Below are 19138 nucleotides of genomic sequence, written 5' to 3'. Positions count from 1 at the left end.
CTAATGTTTGCAGATAATGAATGCAGTTTAGATTCCCACAGACATTTAACGCAAAAGGGCCAAACTCCTGTCATGAAGCGATGAGGTATTGTGCAGTTTGTTGATTTAAATTTCCTCAGGTGAAAGAGAAAATCTGTTCTGCAACTAGAACATAATTTCAGATATGAATAGATATATTTTATTTTTCTGTAGTTATTGTATCTGTGGAACAAAAGAAAATGGTCAGAGATGTCCTCTGTGTTTGCTGGGGTGTAGAGGTGGGTATTGCATAGACTGACTTGATGGAGCATGAAATTCCTCTTTTATATGGTGTCCCAGTATATCAAAGATTACATCAAACCAATATAAAGAGGTGAAAACTCATATCAGACTGTTGTTACAGATCATAACAGATTGTAATAGAGAGCATATAAAGTGCCTTGCAAAAGTATACATCCCCCTTGGTGTTTGTCCTGTTTTGTTGCATTACAAGCTGGAATTAAAATGGATTTTGGGGAGGGTTAGCACCATTTGATTTACACAACATTCCTACCACTTTAAAGGTGCACATTGTTTTTTATTGTGACACAAACAATAATTAAAATGAAAAAAAAAAACAGAAATCTGGAATGTGCATAAGTATTCACCCCGTTTCGTATGAAACCCCTAAATAAGGGCTGGTCCAATCAATTCACTTCATAAGTCACATAATTAGTTGGTTAAGATCCACCTGTGTGCAATCAAAGTGTCACATGATCTGTCACATGATGTCTGTATAAATCAACCTGTTCTGGAAGGACCCGGACTCTGCAACACTACTAAGCAAGCAACATGGAAACCAAGGAACACTCCAAACAGGTCAGAGACAAAGTTATGGAGAAGTATAGATCAGGGTTGGGTCATAAAAAATATCCCAAACTTTGAATATCCCAGGGAGCACCATTAAATCCATTATAGCAAAATGGAAAGAATATGGCACCACTACAAACCTGGCAAGAGAAGGCCATCCACCAAAACTCACAGACCGGGCAAGGAGTGTATTAATCAGAGATGCAACAAAGACACCAACGATAATGCTGAGGGAGCTGCAAAGATCCACAGTGGAGATGGGAGTATCTGTCCATTGGACCACTTTAAGCCATACACTCCACAGAGTGGGGCTTTATGGAAGAGTGGCAGAAAAAAAGTCATTGCTTAAAAAATCATGTTTGAAGTTTGCCCAACAGCATGTGGCAGACTCCCCAAACACATGGAAGAAGATTCTCTAGTCAAATGAGACAAAAATTTAACTTTTTGGCCATCATGGGAAATGCCATGTGTGGCACAAACCCAACACCCTGAGAACACCATTCCCACAGTGAAGCATGGTGGTAGCAGCATCATGCTGTGGGGATGTTTTTCATCTGCAGGGACAGGAAAGCTGGTCAGGACTGAAGGAAAGGAAATCCAATCCAATCCAATCCAATCCAATCCAGCTTTATTTATAAAGCACTTTAAAAACAACCAGAAGGTACCAAAGTGCTGTACATGATACAATAAATACAAAATAAATTAAAAGACATAAAAACATCAATAAAAAAAGATATATAATAAGACAAAACAATAAGATAAAACAATAAAATAAAATTACAAAGAAGGAAAGATGGATGGCACTAAATCCAGGGCAATTCTGCAGGAAAACCTGTTTGCGTCAGCCAGAGGTTTGAGACTGGGACGAAGGTTCACAGTCTAGCAGGACAATGACCCTAAACATACTGCTAAAGCTACACTGGAGTGGTTTAAAGGGAAACATTTAAATGTCTTGGAATGGCCTAGTCAAAGCCCAGACCTCAATCCAATTGATAATCTGTGACATAACTTGAAGATTGCTGTACACCAACGCAACCCATCTAACTTGAAGGAGTTGGAGCAGTTTTGCCTTGAGGAATGGGCAAAAATCCCAGTGGCTAGATGTGCTAAGCTAATAGAGACATACCCCAAGAGACTTGCAGCTGTAATTGTAGCCAAAGGTGGCTCTGTAAAGTATTAACTTTGAGGGGTGAATACTTATGCATACTCCATATTTCTGTTTTTTCATCTTAATTATTGTTTGTGTCACAATAATAATAAAAAAAACTATGTGTACCTTTAAAGTGGTAGGCATGTTGTGTAAATCAAATGGTGCTAACCCCCCAAAAATTCATTTTAATTCCAGCATGTAATGCAACAAAACAGGACAAACAGCAAGGTACTGTATGTGTGTTTGTTGTTTAAAAAAATAAAAAAATTATTATTATTATTATTATTATTATTATTATTAATAAAGTGAGAAGGATTGATGGCACTAAATTGCCCCATGTGTGAATGCCCAGAGTTCCTTGGATAGTCTCTGGAACAATCATGACCAGGATAAAGCAGTTACTGAAGATGAATGAATGACAAAAAATGGTAATAAATCTCATCTCATTATCTCTAGCTGCTTTATCCTGTTCTACAGGGTCGCAGGCAAGCTGGAGCCTATCCCAGCTGACTACAGGCGAAAGGCGGGGTACACCCTGGACAAGTCGCCAGGTCATCACAGGGCTGACACATAGACACAGACAACCATTCACACTCACACCTACGGTCAATTTAGAGTCACCAGTTAACCTAACCTGCATGTCTTTGGACTGTGGGGGAAACCGGAGCACCCGGAGGAAACCCACGTGGACACGGGGGGAACATGCAAACTCCGCACAGAAAGGCCCTCGCCGGCCCCGGGGCTCGAACCCGGACCTTCTTGCTGTGAGGCGACAGCACTAACCACTACACCACCGCACCGCCCTGGTAATAAATGATTATGATTTATTGTTTGTCTCTGTGTTATCCCTGCGATAGACTGGCAGCTTGTCCAGAGTGTATCCCTCCTCTCGCCCAGTGTCAGCTGGGATTGGTTCCGTTGACTTTAAATTTCAGCAACTCCATTTTACGTTGCATCACCTTTAATGTTTCTTGTGATTTAAATTGTGATTTAAATTACTTTATATTAATGTCCACTAGATGTCGCCATACACAATTATTCTTGTCCAGACAACCATTTTCTATACAAGAAGAAAAGTAAACCGGAAGCGACGACCTCAGAAGCTGAACGTGATGTTGTCTGCACCGTTTTATGATAATTATTTTTATACTTAAAGGAAGGAAATATTTGTTTCTTTTAAGTTATATAATGCATTGTTGCATAAAATATCTTTTTTAATGGATTGATTTTATAAACTTTAGGCTTCAGAGATAGTTCTGCTGACTGTAATGTAATGAAGTTGGGATCATCACTTTCCTAAATTAAAACCTGTGTAAATCTGAGGCCATAGGATTTTCCTGTAGATTATTATGGCCCAAGTAAAAGATGGAGGAGTTGGGTCATCGACCACTCCGTTTTCTCATCAGTCGACAGATTCATGTGAAAGGATTTTGTCAGAAGAAGAGATGGAAAAACTGAAGAATGACCAGGTTTTGGTGTCAGACTTTAAGCAGCAGAGGTTGGAGATTGATGCTCAGAAAAACTGGGACTTATTTTACAAAAGGAATACCATTAACTTTTTTAAAGACAGGCACTGGACAACAAGGGAATTTGAAGAACTTAAAGCTTGCAGAGAGGTGAGTTGTTGATGCTCCAATGCTTTATCTGTGTGGACATGACATTTAGCAGATGCTCTTATCCAGAGCAACATATAACATGCCCAGAGCAACCTGGGGAGCAGTTAGGGGTTCAGTGCCTTCCTCAAGGGCACTTCAGCTATTCCTACTGGTCCAGGGAATCGAACCAGTGACCTTCTGGTCCTGAATCTGCTTCTCTCACCTTGGCCATGGCTTCATTCATTCATTAATGAATGGTTAATTGGTTTGCTTGGCTTTTCAGTTTGAGGCCCAGAAGCTGGTGATGCTGGAGGCTGGATGTGGAGTTGGCAATTGTATCTTCCCTTTGTTGGAAGATGACCTCAACATCTTTATTTATGCATGTGACTTTTCACCTCGAGCTGTACAGTTTGTGAAGGTAAGTGCCAAGAGTTATGCAAGTGTTCCTTTCTGTCTGTCTCTTGCAAAATTGATCATATTCAAGGACCATTTTGCTTCATATAAATTATGACACCAGGCTCTTCTATTTTCCTAAAATGTGTTGCTTGATGGTGGCATTTATACCTGTACCAAAGCACTGTTGAATTCTCAAATCTGATTGGTCAGAAGGTGTTGATTCATTGTCTGTTGCAGCAGTCGGACTTATTCGAAGAGGTGATTGTTTCTTTAGTAACAGCTCATTCACAGTGACTTGTATGGCAGCCACTCCACATAATCAAAACAATATCTCAATGAACACAATTTCCAAAATGTTGACAAGAAAAAGTTTAATATAACATCTGTTTAACTTATTACCTGAAAGTAAGATTAATAATATAACTTAGATTTCACATTTTTCAGTTTTACTCAAATTAGGGTGGTGCAAAAATGAGTACACCCAACAACAAAAACTACTACATCTAGTACTTTGTATGGCCTTGTAGGTGCAATTAGTAATTAAGTGATCAATCTCATTAAATCAGTCTCATTAAGTCATTAAATCAGTCTCATTAAATAATATCTTTAATTTTGATGCTGAATAATAAATTATCAAACAGCTAAATTATGGTATATTCCAAATTATTATGATCACTTACCATATTACACAACCTATATGCACCTTGGAATCCTTTGAGATTGAGTAACTTCAAAAAATATCGGAACAACAAATAAACACACGTAGTTTCAATAATTAATTGAATGTATTATAACAAAGATAAAATGAATAATGGCAGTTGAAATCTTCAAATAGTCAGCAGCAAACAGTGAGATGTGTGTCCATAGGAGTGTGTGTGTGTTAAATTAAATATTAGCAATTGAGATACATTCAAATGGTCATCCGTGATATATGTGGATTTGAATGTGGGCACGGGGGAATGCGCTATAAAGGTTGAATTGAATCAGGGCTTGGAATATTATCTAAAGTTGAGACAAAGGACCTCGTGATAAAGAACGGAGGGGGGAAGGGTCACCACGTGTTTCTTTATAGAACAAAAGAATTAGCTTCGGTTTGCTAGCTAAGGTGTGTTGTGAGGCCTATGGCCTAACCAAAAGGGCTAGCGTGGGATGCTAACTGAGGTGCGTGTGTGTGTGTGACCACATGGTGAGGCCTTATAGTCCCTGGAGACAATATAATTAGCCCTGGATGCTAATGAGACAGAAGAATTAGCCGTAGCAGCTAACCCACTAGCTTTATAACATTTACCAAATTCACTGAAATCTTGATGAGGTCAAAATGTGTAGATAATGAAATTAAAGTGTTAGAAAGGAAAAGGGGGGCATGCAAACCCTATCTATTAAACAATTGAGAGATCAAAAATAGAACAATGATGGAAACACAATCAGTGTGCACACTTAAACAGTTCCTGAGTTTAAATTCACACTACGTAAATAAACTAATTCCTAAGACTAGTCTTTTTGCCCAAAATGCCAAATCTGCTCCAGTACCTTGCCTCTGTGTAGGAACACAGAGAAGCTACGAAGATGCTGAATTTTACAGGAGCTCGTGAAGACTTCTGTAGAAGGCAGAGAATTCTTGATCCGACGCTTTGTAGTTCGTGGGAAGAAAGTCTCTGATTAAAATAATGTGCACAGCGCTTTGTTAGAAGGAGCCGGTCGCTTCTAACATTTAATTAACTGCTTGGGCTGCAGTCCGTACGTACTTATAATGAATAACTGAAAACCGGTTGTAACTCAATCTGAGTTTAAAATCGTGCGATTCTAGAATCTACCGTGGCCAAAGGTGAAGGAAAAGCGCGAAACTCTGATTCTTGAGGAAAAGACGTCTTTATCTGGTTTGCTCGGCGGAGCGAATCTCTTTGTGCCTACAGACAGCTGGTCCAGACGGAAAGAGAAAGAGCTGGGAGTTTCCGGGTTACTTATGGCTTCCTGGAGGATGTGGCGTAGGTGATCCCGCCCAGGCGTGACGTAGGTCAATGCGGAAGTTGGCTGATGGGAAATGTAGTTTCTTAAAGGGACTGTGTTGTAGTTCTTAGACGGACTGTGTTACCTACAGCCTCCATGATTTTTAATGACAGCACCAAGTCTTCTAGGCATGGAATGAACGAGTTGGCGACATTTTGTAATATCAATCTTTTTCCATTCTTCAACAGTGACTTCTTTTAGTGACTGGATGCTGGATGGAGAGTGATGCTCAACTTGCCTCTTCAGAATTCCCCAAAGAAAATAATTTCTTTATACCACAAAGGTGAAGGCTACAAGAAGATCAGCAAAGCTTTACTTATCAGTCAGAATGTTGTAGCAAAAGTGGTACAAAAATTTAAGAAAGATGGAACTGCAACCATCTCACAGAGACGTCCAGGTCGTCCACGGAAGTTAACACCTCGACAGGGGCGTCTTCTGATGAGAAGGGTTGAAGAAAATCGGCATGCAAGTTCACTGCAGTTATCTAAAGAAGCAGAAAGCCAAACTGGGGTGACTATTTCCCATGACACAATATGGCGTACACTGCAGAGGAATGGCATGCATGGATGCCATCCACGAAAGAAGCCTCTCCTAAAGCCCAGGCACAAAAAAGCCTGCCTAGAGTTTGCCAGGGCCCATGCTGACAAAGATGAAGACTACTGGGACTCTATATACTCTGGAGTGATGAGACCAAGATAAATATTTTTGGAACTGATGGCTTCAAAACTGTATGGTGTCGCAAAGGTGAGGACTACAAAGAAAAATGCATGGTGCCTACAGTGAAACATGGTGGTGGCAGTGTCCTTATGTGGGGCTGCACGAGTGCTGCTGGTGTCGGGGAGCTGCATTTCATCGATGGCATCATGAATTCACAGATGTATTGCTCTATACTGAAAGAGAAGATGCTACCATCACTCCGTGCCCTTGGTCGTCGTGCACTTTTCCAACATGACAATGATCCTAAACACACATCTAAGGCCACTGTTGGATTTCTGAAGAAGAACAGGGTGATCGTGATTCAGTGGCCAAGTATGTCTCCTGATCTGAACCCAATCAAACACTTATGGGGAATTCTGAAGAGACAAGTTGAGTATCACTCTCCATCCAGCATTCAGTCACTAAAAGAGGTTGTTGCTGAAGAATGGAAAAGATTGATGTTGCAAAATGTCACCAACTTGTTCATTCCATGCCTAGAAGACTTGGTGCTGTCATTAAAAATCATGGAGGCCATACAAAGTACTAGATGTAGTAGTTTTTGTTGTGGGGTGTACTCATTTTTGCACCACCCTAATTTGAGTAAAACTAAAAAAAATGTGTAATCTAAGTTATATTATTAACCTTACTTTCACGTTATAAGTTAAACAGATGTTATATTAAACTTTGTCTTGTCAACATTTTGGAAATTGTTTGTGTTCATTGTGATATTGTTTAAAATGTTACTTTTCAAAGGGGGTGGACTCATTTACACTGAGCACTGTACTACGTCATGCAGTACATGGTGGGCTTTCCCCATTCACACAAGGCATTGTGGGATACAAATTTGAAACAGGAGGAAAAAAATGGAGGACGTAAGTGCGCGAATGAAATGTGAAAGACCGACTACAGTAACGGAAAGCGAGAAGAAAAGACGTTATGTTGCAAAAGAAAGGAAATGCAGGACCGAACTAATAAATATCAGCAGTTAGCGAGCACCTCGGTGTGATCAGCTGTTCATTTAGTAACAGAATGATATAACTGTCAGTGCATGGTCAAGGTAAACTTGTAGATGGCAGTAATGCAACACTGGATGCCAGCTACCATAAAGAAGAAGCAGCTAACCCTGCATACACAGACTTCCTCTGTCTGCTTGACTGCACAAAGCGAGCAATTTCATGCACATTATTTGCTCGGGAATCCCCTCAAATTAAATAGCTTCCCAGCCACAGAATGGCCTGTGGGATTTTTTTTTTTAATTTAATTAAATTTTTTGGAGATATTGCAGAAATAAACATGCATCACAATGACTAAATTTCAAAGGGACCAAATTTCTCCGATTTTATGAAATTGAAAGACCATCTCGCTTTAAATGTATAATTGTTGACATGGTGAAACTTTTCGGTAAGGACATTTTAAAATGTATGCAGTGTTTTCCCCAGAAAAAATTAAAGCCCTAAATTCTGGCATGATAATACACATACAATTGAGCGCCAATGGCGTGAAAGCGAGCGCTGAAGGAGCAAAGCGAAACTAGGGGGTCCGGGGGCATGCCCCCCCCAGAAAATTTTTTGAAAATAGATGCTCTCAGGTGCATTTTCAGGGTCTCTGAGAGGTTTTAAATACATGATTATAGGATAGAGTTTACCGGTGTTTCAATGATTTCTGACCTAAATAGTATTAATGTATACACATTTGAGACTTCACCTTAAAGTGCATATCACGGGTAAATTCAGGAACAAGATCAATGTAATTCTCCTATTTTATATTAAACTTTGGTCAAATATGTGTCACATTTTGCATTTTGTGCAATTTTTTTACCTTGCGCAATACCAGAAAAATTCAGTTGAAATCAAGCCATTTGAGGCAAATTGGTCCGCCTCTGAAAAAACTTGGCATTTGGATTTCCCGTCAAACGTTAATTTTCGTGACGTCACGTGCGGGACGCCTCCTTCTGAATCCTACGTCAGCGCTGGTTTGTTTATGAGAAAACGACCTGGTGGTTTTCTGCAAATTTCTTCAATGTCATCACATAATTATTAAAATGGTTAACAGATGTATCATAGGAGGGTGTAGCAACACTAATCTTGATGGAATTAGTACTCATCGTTTTCCAAAAGACCGGACAATGAGAGAGAAATGGGAGCGCTTCGTGCGAGGTACCCGGAAGCTGAGGACCAAAACAGAGCCAAGAAAAAGACCAAGAAAATCAGCGATTCACAAGTTGACTGTTGCCAGGGTAAGAAATAAGAGAGACTATACTCTAAATTAGGTGTTCCTGTGTTTGTGTGGTACACGGATAATGTTATTTATTGACACACACAAAAGTAAACAATACAAAAGCACTGGGCGATAATACACTTACTTCACATGTATCAAGGGATATACGTGTCAGGGCTTGAGATCATGGGACCTGTCCAGCACTTTTAAATGTATATACAACCCTGCTTAGCCGATTCCATGTGTGTAGCTTATGAAATCTTTCTTCTACAGTAGCCAGTACTCTTCTAAATGAAGAAATATAAATACATAATAGTAATAAGAAAAAAATATGATTTATGTAACAATAGATAGATGAGCATTGATGCATGAATCCATGGGTTTAGAAGCTCAGGCAACAATTCCATATTTCAGTGCAAAATCGCTAGCTGCTAAACTTGGTCTACACAGACTATGTATTGAACCCATGCAAGCTCTCTCAGCCTGGTGGTGGATCCACACATGGCGTCATGAATCTGGCTCCAAGTCAACTTTATTGTCAAATATGCTATACATGCTCGACATACAGCACAGATGAAATTTCAGTCCTCTCTGACCCTCAAGACTCCCTTGGGATTTTTCCAGATGCGTTTTGTCATTTGACGCGGTACGCGGTGGTCCGGATCACCGTATTTTCCATACAAAACGAGGGCATTAATTAATTATTTTTCCTGGATTGTGGTCCGGTTCACCGTATGCTGTATTATATTACGATATAAATAAAAACTTACCAAAATCATACTGTGTTTGTCATTTAATACGAGTTTTTTTACAAAGTCGTACATCATTTGTTATTTTTTCTCAAACCGGAAGAGAAATGCATGCGTAAAACACACGCGCAATAAAAGATACCAGTTCTAACGCATGTAAAAAAGCGGGAGCTGCCACGAGGGAAGTGAAAAATAATTTTACCAACTTTCGTCATTATGTCTCAGGGTGGTTATGAACAGCTTCTAAGGAATAAGAAAAAATGTGCTAGAGACTACAAAGCAACAGAAGAAAGGGCAAAGGAAAGAATTTATTCTAAATTAGGGGAAGAAGTAGCTGAAAATTTAAAATTTATTTGTCTTCTGAACTTGGTGGTCCGGACCACACCTGAAAACGGCGTGGTCCGGACCACAACGGTAGTCCGGACCACCGCGTACCGCGTCATTTTATTTTTTTCTGCTGTAGACAGATGGCCTTGTGCAAAATTACCCTTCTGGATGAGTGTGTAAAGGGACATATAAAAAAAAACCCGACATTGGTCCAGGATATGCACTTTAAAGTTCAACATGCGACTTGTCCAGGGTGTACCCCGCCTTTCGCCCGTAGTCAGCTGGGATAGGCTCTAGCTTGCCTGCGACCCTGTAGGACAGGATAAAGTGGCTAGAGATAATGAGATGAGTTCAACATGCAAGTTAAACTGTTTTGTTATATATTACTGAGGTATATGATAGATTGAAAATCTGTGGGGATACCTTAATTATCTATGATCAAGTAGTGTTGTAACAAAAATGTGCATGAAAATATGAACAGTGGTTTGCTCCATTTTATGCAATCCAATGAAGAGAATCGATCATCATGACCTCCTGTTGATCACAAAGGGATCTGAACCTAAGAACTCCAACCTTAAAATAAGTTGCTGTATTACTATAACTGTAATGATCTAGAATGTTTCTGATGCAATTACTATAATATATGTACAGTATAACTAAGATACACTGAAAAGAAAAGTAAGGCAACTGCATATTATAAAGTTGAAATTTTGGCACTTTATTACAACCCCGATTCCAAAAAAGTTGGGACAAAGTACAAATTGTAAATAAAAATGGAATGCAATAATTTACAAATCTCAAAAACTGATATTGTATTCACAATAGAACATAGACAACATATCAAATGTCGAAAGTGAGACATTTTGAAATTTCATGCCAAATATTGGCTCATTTGAAATTTCATGACAGCAACACATCTCAAAAAAGTTGGGACAGGGGCAATAAGAGGCTGGAAAAGTTAAAGGTCCAAAAAAGGAACAGCTGGAGGACCAAATTGCAACTCATTAGGTCAATTGGCAATAGGTCATTAACATGACTGGGTATAAAAAGAGCATCTTGGAGTGGCAGCGGCTCTCAGAAGTAAAGATGGGAAGAGGATCACCAATCCCCCTAATTCTGTGCCGACAAATAGTGGAGCAATATCAGAAAGGAGTTCGACAGTGTAAAATTGCAAAGAGTTTGAACATATCATCATCTACAGTGCATAATATCATCAAAAGATTCAGAGAATGTGGAAGAATCTCTGTGCGTAAGGGTCAAGGCCGGAAAACCATACTGGGTGCCCGTGATCTTCGGGCCCTTAGACGGCACTGCATCACATACAGGCATGCTTCTGTATTGGAAATCACAAAATGGGTTCAGGAATATTTCCAGAGAACATTATCTGTGAACACAATTCACCGTGCCATCCGCCGTTGCCAGCTAAAACTCTGTAGTTCAAAGAAGAAGCCGTATCTAAACATGATCCAGAAGCGCAGACGTCTTCTCTGGGCCAAGGCTCATTTAAAATGGACTGTGGCAAAGTGGAAAACTGTTCTGTGCTCAGACGAATCAAAGTTTGAAGTTCTTTATGGAAATCAGGGACGCCGTGTCATTCGGACTAAAGAGGAGAAGGACGACCCAAGTTGTTATCAGCGCTCAGTTCAGAAGCCTGCATCTCTGATGGTATGGGGTTGCATTAGTGCGTGTGGCATGGGCAGCTTGCACATCTGGAAAGACACCATCAATGCTGAAAGGTATATCCAGGTTCTAGAGCAACATATGCTCCCATCCAGATGACATCTCTTTTAGGGAAGACCTTGCATTTTCCAACATGACAATGCCAAACCACATACTGCATCAATTACAGCATCATGGCTGCGTAGAAGAAGGGTCCGGGTACTGATCTGGTCCAGATCTTTCACCCATAGAAAACATTTGGTGCATCATAAAACAGAAGATACGACAAAAAAGACCTAAGACAGTTGAGCAACTAGAATCCTACATTAGACAAGAATGGGTTAACATTCCTATCCCTAAACTTGAGCAACTTGTCTCCTCAGTCCCCAGACGTTTACAGACTATTGTAAAGAGAAAAGGGGATGTCTTACAGTGGTAAACATGGCCTTGTCCCAACTTTTTTGAGATGTGTTGTTGTCATGAAATTTAAAAATCACCTAATTTTTCTCTTCAAATGATACATTTTCTCAGTTTAAACATTTGTGGAAGATCACAGAATCCAGGGACACATGTCTGCCCGGGGGCATTTTGAGTTATTGACAGATTCAGAAAGTACAGTTTCTAAGCTTTCCAATGATGCCTTCCATGTGGAGATCTGACAATATTTGAAGAATGTGTGGCCTTTTGAAAGTGTGTACCTCTTAAAACAGAAAAGGGAGAAAATCGCCCTCAAAGTTTTCCATCTCAGCTACTCTGGGTGTAGGGCGGGCACATAATGGTGTTCATTTGCATGACATTAAGGAAAGCCCTACCCCCTACTAGCTAGCACGATACTACTTTCATGTAAACAAAGATCACCACGTCAATTTTCCTTCCATGCAAAGTATGCCCAACACAATTATGAAGTACAAAAATAAGTCCTAAAGTATACTTTAACGTTTTGTGGTTGAAAAATTACTCACACCGTAAGAAAGAAAGATAGCACGATGATGACACAGCTAACACAACACTAGTTTCATGTAAAGCCTCGGTCACAACCGCCCGTTTGTGCACCTACAGCCGGTCTACATGCAAAAAAAACGCAAGAAACACACGGAGAGCGCGCATGTGATGCGCTGATTTTCGAGCCGCAGACCGGCCGCAGAGGTTCTTTGTCATGTCAAACAAACTCTACAGGCGCTTACGTTTTTTTCAGGTTGCAAGATAAACTTAGGCCAACGCGCGTCTTTCTTCGTGAACAAAAAAAACCGCAGCGATTTGGGAAACGCCAAAAATCACACGGCCAAAAAATCGTACGTCCGGTTGTGACCTAGGCTTAACCAAACCACAACACTCTCCGTTACATGTAAAAATAAGCACACAGCCTTAGATTAATAAACTTACCCCATCAGAAAGAGAAACGGCGCCTTGCACACACCAATGCCTCCGATGGAATGTAATCCTAGAACGGTCTGTGTATCATCCAATCATTCAAGTATTCCATTCAATCTGGAAAACGAGGTTGCGGTTTTTTTGCGGTGTGTCAGCTCCTCTGCGCTCTGTTTAGTAACTCATTCCATAGTGAAATCAGCTCAGATCATACAGCTGATTCGCGGAAAAAAAAAAAAATGACTTAAATCATCATGTGAATGGCCCATATGGTAATTTACCCACACCCCCCAGCAGGCTACAGTCCTGACAAAAACGAGACAATTTGCAACAAAATATGTATGCTTTTCCAACAAAACAATCTATTATCTGAAATACTGATTGCATTCTTCAAGATCTCAACTTGCACATGATGGAAAAAAAAACAAAAATCACAAATTTAAAAAAAAAAAAGCTTCTTTTGCGATTATCTCGGATTCGTTTCGGCCGACGTGTCCCTGGGTTCGGTGAGGGGTCACATTTGATATGTCCTCTATGTTCTATTCTGAATAAAATATGGAATTTTGAAACTTCCACATCACTGCATTCTGTTTTTATTTACAATTTGTACTTTGTCCCAACTTTTTTGGAATCGGGGTTGTAAATGGACTAAATTAAGATTAAAACACATTTAAAGGAAAAGAGAACTTAATTCATACATTTAAGTTTGCAGAAAGATTATGTACTTATAAACACATTCATGAAGAGAATTTAAGTGTCAAATGTAGCATAATTTCGAATAATAATGATCAGCATATTTGGCAGTGTGATGTCACTGTGACCCTTTAACAAAAGAATAATCCGGAGCCTTCTTTTGTTAAATGGATCCCAGTGACATCACACTGCCAAAAATGCTTATGATTATTATTTGAAATTATGCTATATTTGACACATTTGGACAACTTCACTTCGTGAGCGTGTTTATAAGTAGATAATCTTTCTGCAAACCCAAACTAATGAATTAAGTTTTCTACTCCTTTAAAGCAGATTGATTCTCCTTGGCTTTTAGTTGGCCCAATGTTGGGCAACCCTCTCATTGTCCATTTCGCTGTCATCCATGCTGATGTGGATCAAACTGTCCAGTGAGTGCTTTTTGAGCCAGTCACTGTGATCAAAATTGACAACGTTTTCGTTATCGTGACAGTTGTCTGGTTTTGTGCGGCATCACTCATGTGGGTTTGTTGACGTTTAGTCAACCAATCTTTGATCGAAGCCATAATGATAATAGACTAGGTCAAACTTTTGTGATTAAAATCAGTCGGCTTTGTCCGTCTGGTGGGGGACAACATCGGCAGCCAATGAGCTCGCTTATAATGAATCGAAAAATTCCGGGATGTCTGACGTTTTCTTTCGATATTTTTATTGGACGGTTTGAATACGTGATCTTGACATAGCCAACAGATTAGTTTGTTTCCATCATACCACGCGGACATATTACTTTGACAGAATCAACACAAACATTGGGAAAAAAAGACCACTTGTTTAACACAAATATCAATCAATATGTAAATGGATCTGTTATTTGCTCTCCTATGTATCTAGTTACTTGTGGGTAGGAAATTTAATGTATCGGTATAAATCTAAGCGTATTGGATTTTAACTAAAGCGACTAAGCGAATCGGCAGGCAGAGCAAGCGTATCGGGCCCAATACGCTAAAACGCTTTGGGGAAAACCATGGTATGGAAGGAGTCTCTAGTATCAGTGCTTTGTAACAGTTTAGAAAGGTTTTCTGTAACATAACAAGCAGACTTTTTTTGTATTATTAACTTAAAGACCGAAAAAAGAGAGGCTGGAGAAGGAATGACTATTGATAGATGACTGGCATAAAATGCAAGACTGAAGTTTGCACATTAGCACCAGGACAAAGACCTAGCTTTTTGGAGGAGAAGTCTCTGGTTAAAAGAACAAATTTGAACTGTTTGGGCATAATAATCAGAGGTCTGCATGGAAGAAAAGGATTGAGGCCTTTAGTCCGAAGAACATCATGACCCTAAGCATACTTCCAGAGTTGTAACAAAATGACTTAAAGTGAATATCTGAGTGGCCATCTGAAAGCCCTGACTTGAATTCCATAGAAAATATGTGGACAGAACTGAAAAAACATGCCGGAGCAAGAAGACCCAAAAACCATGACTGCCAGGAGGAATGAGTAAACATTGTATTGTGGAAGACCCCCAGCATTTGATCAAAGTTAATCAATTAAAAAGTAACAACATGATTTACATACATTTTGTTTGTATTTAATGTTTGACTCTCTGAAAATCTGATATAACTACAAATCTGAAATAATAGTCAACTATTAATTTGAAACGACCTCCTATTTTATAAATAAATTAAATAACCTAATTGTCTTAACACAGGAACTGTACAGTAGTGCTTGAAAGTTTGTGAACCCTTTAGAATTTTCTATCTTTCTGCGTAAATATGACCCTAAAACATCATCAGATTTTCACACCAGTCTTAAAAGTAGATAAAGAGAATCCAGTTAAACAAATAAGACAAAAATATTATACTTGGTCATTTATTTATTGAGGAAAATGATCCAATATTACATATCTGTCAGTGGCAAAAGTATGTGAACCTTTGCTTTCAGTATCTGGTGTGACCCCTTTGTGCAGCAATAACTGTAACTAAATGTTTCCGGTAACTGTTGATCAGTCCTGCACACCGGCTTGGAGGAGTTTTAGCCCATTCCTCCATACAGAACAGCTTCAACTCTGGGATGTTGGTGGGTTTCCTCACATGAACTGCTCGCTTCAGGTCCTTCCACAACATTTCAATTGGATTAAGGTCAGGACTTTGACTTGGCCATTCCAAAACATTAACTTTTCTTCTTTAGCTATTCTTTGGTAGAATGACTTGTGTGCTTAGGGTCGTTGTCTTGCTGCATGACCCACCTTCTCTTGAGATTCAGTTCATGGACAGATGTCCTGACATTTTCCTTTAAAATTCGCTGTTATAATTCAGAATTCATTGTTTCATCAATGAGGGCAAGCTGTCCTGGCCCAAATGCAGCAAAACAGGCCCAAACCATGATACTACGACCATCATGTTTCACAGATGGGATAAGGTTCTTATGCTGGAATGCAGTGTTTTCCTTTCTCTTTAGCAAACTGCAGACGAGTGGCAATGTTCTTTTTGGAGAGCAATGGCTTTCTCCTTGCAATCCAGCCATGCACACCATTGTTGTTTGGTGTTCTCCTGATGGGTGGACTCATGAACGTTAACATTAGCCAATGTGAGAGAGGCCTTCAGTTGCTTGGAAGTTACCCTGGGGTCCTTTGTGACCTCACTGACTATTACACGCCTTGCTCTTGGAGTGATCTTTGTTGGTCGACCACTCCTGGGGAGGGTAACAATGGTCTTGAATTTCCTCCATTTGTACACAATCTGTCTGACTGTGGATTGGTGGAGTCCAAACTCTTTAGAGATGGCTTTGTAACCTTTTCCAGCCTAATGAGCATCAACAATGCTTTTTCTGAGGTCCTCAGAAATCGCCTTTGTTCATGCCATGATACACTTCCACAAACATGTGTTGTGAAGATCTGACTTTGATAGATCCCTGTTCTTTAAATAAAACAGGGTGGCCACTCACACCTGATTGTCATCCCATTGATTGAAAACGTCTGACTCTAATTTCACCTTCAAATTAACTACTAATCCTTGAGGTTCACATACTTTTGCCACTGACAGATATGTAATATTGGATCATTTTCCTCAATAAATAAATGACCAAGTATAATATTTTTGTCTCATTTGTTTAACTGGGTTCTCTTTATCTACTTTTAGGACTTGTGTGAAAATCTGATGATGTTTTAGGTCATATTTATACAGAAATATGGAAGATTCTAAAGGGCTCACAATCTTTCAAGCACCACTGTACTGTTCGGTGAAATGTGTGGAGTCTGAATGTCTTTTGTCTCGTTGTATGTGTAAATTGTGTTTGCAATTTGCAGCAGTATGCATGTTCCTTAGAAAGACACAAAACATCATGAACAACACAAGGTGTGCACAGTATATTCTCTTGCAAGGATTTAACACTGATAACGAATAACGTTTTCAGCTCCTTTTGATAACAGCCTTTCTAGACACAAAACACAATTCTCTTGCAAGGATTTAACACTGATAACGAATAACGTTTTCAGCTCCTTTTGATAACAGCCTTTCTAGACACAAAACACAAACATGCTGTTATGGGTTATCAAAGTAGAATATGGTTAATATGCTTTCATCAGCAACATTTCCATTTTGTTGCTGTTTTGAGGTTGCCTTAACTGCCCACGTTTTAAGAGTTGGCTGTTAAAGTTGCACAACTTTCAAATGTACTCTCTGTCTTACCTGATAATGTTTGTGTGCGCGCACGCACCCAGATGCATAAACAGTGTTAAACTAACTGCCTCATTCATTTTCTTTTAATTCAGCACACTTGTAATTAAAAATAAAATATTACTATTTTCACATTAGTCATATCCGTGTAATTATGGCTGATTCTAAAACACAATTTAGCACTGATATAGCACTTCTAAAACCTGAAATTTGTCTGATCTATCTATCTATCTATCTATCTATCTATCTATCTATCTATCTATCTATCTATCTATCTATCTGTCTGTCTGTCTATCTATCTATCTATCTATCTATTTTCTTAAAACTCATGTTGATGGAGCGTAAAGACAGTTCCAAGAGGAGTGTGAGACGGAACCCATAATTGTGCTTAAAATTGATACAACGGTCCGATTTATTTATTTATTTATTTATTTATTTTTGAAAGAGGCTGCAATTCTTGTATTACGATTCTGATGCATAAAGGTAAATATGTTAACCTGGCTCACAATCAGAAACTGTTTCATGTAGGATGATTAAAGCAGAAGGTATTTATCATGGTGATACATATACTGTATCTGCAGTAAATGCTGCAGTAAATATACAAAAATATGTCTTCCTTGGGGTGGGCAACAAGACACAAATATTATCTCATGATAACTGAAGACATTTTTATGATCCATGATACATGTCACAATATATAGGACTGATAACTACCGGAGCAACTTGTGTTACAATAATAATAATGATAATGTTGCAATAAAAAACCTAATAATTCTTATAAAAGCTCATTTATAATTTTTTAAAATGTAATTATTATTATTATTATTATTATTAGGGGGCGGCACGGTGGTGTAGTGGTTAGCACTGTCGCCTCACAGCAAGAAGGTCCGGGTTCGAGCCCTGTGGTCGACGAGGGTCTTTCTGTGTGGAGTTTGCATGTTCTCCCCGTGTCCGTGTGGGTTTCCTCCGGGTGCTCCGGTTTCAAATCAAATCAAATCAAGTTTATTTGTACAGCGCTTTTAACAATAAACATTGTCGCAAAGCAGCTTTACAGAATTTGAACGACTTAAAACATGAGCTAATTTTATCCCTAATCTATCCCCAATGAGCAAGCCTGTGGCGACGGTGGCAAGGAAAAACTCCCTCAGACGACATGAGGAAGAAACCTCGAGAGGAACCAGACTCAAAAGGGAACCCATCCTCATTTGGGCAACAACAGACAGCCTGACTATAATATTAACAGTTTTAACAGGTATAACCCTCAACTGTCCTCATGGGGCCATCCTTCACAGGAGTGGGGCGATAAAACTCCGACCAGACACAGGGCACCAGGATGGATCAAGCAGGTCCGAGGGGCAGAAGAGGCCAGCATCTCAATCCCAGGATCAACATGTAACTCAGAGGGACAGATGGGGGGGGAAGAGAACATGTTGTTAGGTATGCCCTAAAAATGACAAGTATTAAATCTGTGTGGTAGGCTCGCAGAGACGAGAGTCTTTACATCAGGCATGACACACAATGGCATGTTAATATGGTAAAAAAATATATCATGACCTGCTCTGGCTGGATGCTTGATTGGGTGATGGGAGCACACTCCTCAGCAATGATGAGATGCAGATGGGACCCTTAGGCCTGGGTTTCCCCCACAGTCCAAAGACATGCAGGTTAGGTTAACTGGTGACTCTAAATTGACCGTAGGTGTGAATGTGAGTGTGAATGGTTGTCTGTGTCTATGTGTCAGCCCTGTGATGACCTGGCGACTTGTCCAGGGTGTACCCCG

General features: G+C 39.5%; 1 protein-coding gene across 2 annotated transcripts in view; it reads left to right on the top strand.

Moving 5' to 3' along the window:
- The first annotated feature begins 3066 nt into the window (after positions 1–3066).
- The window catches only part of LOC132887039 (tRNA N(3)-methylcytidine methyltransferase METTL6-like), a 73394-nt gene continuing 57322 nt past the window's right edge, over positions 3067–19138 (top strand). For both annotated transcript variants that reach the window (XM_060922355.1, XM_060922357.1), the window contains exons 1-2: positions 3067–3594; positions 3857–3991. In XM_060922355.1, coding sequence (XP_060778338.1) covers positions 3328–3594; positions 3857–3991 — 402 coding nt within the window. In that variant the 5' untranslated portion in view covers positions 3067–3327. The remainder of the gene's footprint in view (positions 3595–3856; positions 3992–19138) is intronic.

This window comes from Neoarius graeffei, chromosome 5 (genome assembly GCF_027579695.1).
Source record: "Neoarius graeffei isolate fNeoGra1 chromosome 5, fNeoGra1.pri, whole genome shotgun sequence".
In the NCBI taxonomy this organism is placed as follows: domain Eukaryota; kingdom Metazoa; phylum Chordata; class Actinopteri; order Siluriformes; family Ariidae; genus Neoarius; species Neoarius graeffei.
Note: the sequence above shows the minus strand (reverse complement) of the source record. Positions and strands in the feature narration are given on the sequence as shown.